This window comes from Austrofundulus limnaeus, unplaced genomic scaffold (genome assembly GCF_001266775.1).
Source record: "Austrofundulus limnaeus strain Quisiro unplaced genomic scaffold, Austrofundulus_limnaeus-1.0 Scaffold10, whole genome shotgun sequence".
Taxonomy (NCBI): domain Eukaryota; kingdom Metazoa; phylum Chordata; class Actinopteri; order Cyprinodontiformes; family Rivulidae; genus Austrofundulus; species Austrofundulus limnaeus.
Genome location: NW_013952412.1, coordinates 2,829,077 through 2,832,103, shown reverse-complemented (window position 1 = coordinate 2,832,103; position 3,027 = coordinate 2,829,077). Strand labels below are relative to the sequence as shown.

General features: G+C 36.7%; 1 protein-coding gene across 2 annotated transcripts in view; it reads right to left on the bottom strand.

Moving 5' to 3' along the window:
- Positions 1-3,027, bottom strand: part of fam120b (family with sequence similarity 120 member B) — a 24,194-nt gene that overhangs the window by 5,811 nt on the left and 15,356 nt on the right. For both annotated transcript variants that reach the window (XM_014001838.1, XM_014001837.1), the window contains exons 12-13: positions 790-996; positions 436-583 (exon numbers count right to left, since the gene is read on the bottom strand). In XM_014001838.1, the coding sequence (XP_013857292.1) occupies positions 436-583; positions 790-996 (355 nt within the window). The remainder of the gene's footprint in view (positions 1-435; positions 584-789; positions 997-3,027) is intronic.

Below are 3,027 nucleotides of genomic sequence, written 5' to 3'. Positions count from 1 at the left end.
TAATAATTATTTTGTACAAACATATTAAAACAAAATGTTTTCAATATTTTTTTTCTTTTTAAAAGCTGATATCAAACAATTTTAAAACAGCCATCCATTATCTTTTAATCGCTTCTTTCTTTCAGGGTCACAGTGGTCACTGGTGCCCATATCCAGCAGTCAGTGTGCGAGGGGCGGGGTAGACCCTGGACAGGTTCAAGTCCATCACAGGGACACACAGAGACAAACAACCAGTCACTCTCTCACTCACAGCTAGGGACAATTTAGAGTTACCTGTTAACCGAACAGTCATGTTTTTGGTCTGAGGGAGGAAATGATGATATTTAATCATTTAATTATAGACTGAACTGTTTATTGTGTCTTTCTGAAATAAATGATGATGAAGAAGGCATGGTATGCATCAACAAGCAGTGATTAATCAGATGGGTGTCTCACCTGAGTCAGAGGATCTGTATCTAGCTCCAGGTGTGGGTTTAACACTTGTCTGTGGTACTCTGGGTCTGGACTGCAGGATTCGACCTCTCTTCCTGCAGGTTTCCAGAAGTTTCTCCTTCAGCTGAAGAAACTGAGTCAGGCAGGACAGCTGGAAATAAACACAGACACATTTAGACTGGACTCATCCACAACACACATAATTAAACACAAACCTGCAGATGTTTAAAATTATGTTGCTCATAAATGGGAGAAAATCAGACCCAAAAACACAGATGTATTCTAGTAGAAGTCACCTTTTCTTCTGTCCTAAAACGTAACCTGTTTAGCTCGTTTTTTTTTTTTTCCTCCACTCACATCACTGTCCAGCAGCTCTGTTTTCTCCACGCCGCTGTGCGCCAGCTGGTACTTTGAGTGGAAGAGCCGTCCATCGAAGCTGTGCCACGGCATCAGAGCAGCGCTAAGCAGAGGGCAGCCGCTAGCGTTGTTAGCACCCACCAGGTGGCTCAGTCCTCGAACGTAGAGGGACCCCAGCTGCACCGCCCGGCTTGAAAACAGAGGCAGCTGCAAACATGAAGAGCAATCACGTTTTACATTTTCATATCAACTCAACCAAATGATAAAACCTAATACTTACTTGTCACTACAGAAAGAGATAAACAGATTGCAAAACATCCCAAAGTGCTTCGCAGAGATTAAAGTCAAATTAAACAATGCAAACAGTGCACAAATATAGTCAAGCACAATAAAACCCAAATAAAAGTCTGTCTGAATATGAACATTTTTAAAAAGTCAGTGGAATCAATCGAATCTGAAGCGTCAGAGAGAGAGAGATGCAAAGCCTCAGGGCCACCATCTGAAAAGCTCAGTCTCCACAGGTTTTGTATACTCACTTACTTAGAAATAAAAAATGAAACTGATTTTTTAAAAGACTATGTTTCAGACAATGTTTGGTTATAAACTAATGTCACTCATTTCTAATTTTACTTAGTTTTTCTTCATTAGTCTTTTATCTTATCTACTAAGCTAATAAGTCGTATAAAGTTTTTCTTTCAACCTTTCTCCATTGCAGGGATTTCCACAGAAAAACAACTTTGGACAAAAGATTTGGCAGTTGTCTAATGCTGGACGTCCACCCTCCTGACGTAACCTGATTTTGACCCTGCAGCCTCAGGATTACAAAACTGCAGCACTGACCACAGAATTACCAAAACACTTAAGACTCACACTGCTAATAAATGAAAAGTAAAGCTCATTTTGAAAAGCAATTAAACAAGCAAATAAATGATCAATCAAAATAATTGTTTAGAAGAAGCTGGTAAAGACTGTCAGTCGCCCAGGTCATGATAAAAAAAAAGCTAAAAAAAACAACAACAACTGGACATCTATTCTGAAGTTTTTACCTAACCTTTTTGAATTTATAAATTCTTCTGGATGGGAAGTGATACGTCTTCAGCTTCAGAATAGAAGTTTGCTTGTTTTGTTTTTTAACTTTTTTTGGATTGTGCGCAAGAAACATTTAAGACAATGTTATATTAAACACATTTGGTGCACTTTTGTTTTAAAGACTTTTGTTTTGCAGGTTCCAGATGCAGAAATCAAACAAGGTCTACGTGTCTCTCTGGGAGGGTCTAAGGATATCTGACTGTGTTAAATATTTAGAAGCTTTTGATGCATTTTCAAAATGTTTAATGATGTTTATAAAACACGGCTAACAAATTTGCCAAGCTGCAGCCAAGAAATTCCTGGTAAACAGTAAAAGTGAAGAACAATACTTAACAACACTGAAGCATCAATATGAGTCTGTTCCAGAATGAACAGATGGATCTTTTAAACAAAAGATAACAGTCAATTACTGTTTATAGTATCCTCACATATTATATTTATTAATCTTCAACTTTAACTAAAGACCTTGAAATAAGTTGTAAAAATTGTTGTTGCAGCTGAGGCTATATTACTCTACACACCACCTTCTGGAACTGCAGCATCTCTAACAAAAGTCCTCCAGTCAAGTACCATCTGTTTTCTAAGTATGCTCAGTGTTGCCACCCGCAACAAATTCCACAGTTGCAAAAATAATCACAGTTTCACAATCCCAAATTGCACAACCTTATCTGCTCTACCCCAACACATAAATCATCAAATTCAACTCAAAGCACCCACTTCAGTGTTACTTTCCCCTGCTTTCCCTGTTGGACCAACAAAAAGTCTCTTCTTCTGTGTCTATGTGTTGCTTTAAAAGCCAGGATGAAGTTATGTAGGAGTGAAGCTCTTTAGCACCTAACGTGATGCAGCTTAAAATGATACAAATGCATTATTTTAATTCAAAAATAAAACCTAAAAAAACYTTTGAAATACTGAAGGAAATCTTGCGACACAGAAATGGAATGAAATTAAAAGCATTAGTGTTAGCTAATAAGCAAAGAACTTTTAGCTTTATAAATTACTTCATCAAGACAATAAATCTTTGTGATTGAAGTGAATAACAACATATTACAAAATTATGTTGATAATTTAGATCTTTGAAAAAACTCACTTTGGAAAAATAAAATTCTGACTAAACTGATGAGCTAAAATGTATATATATATATATAT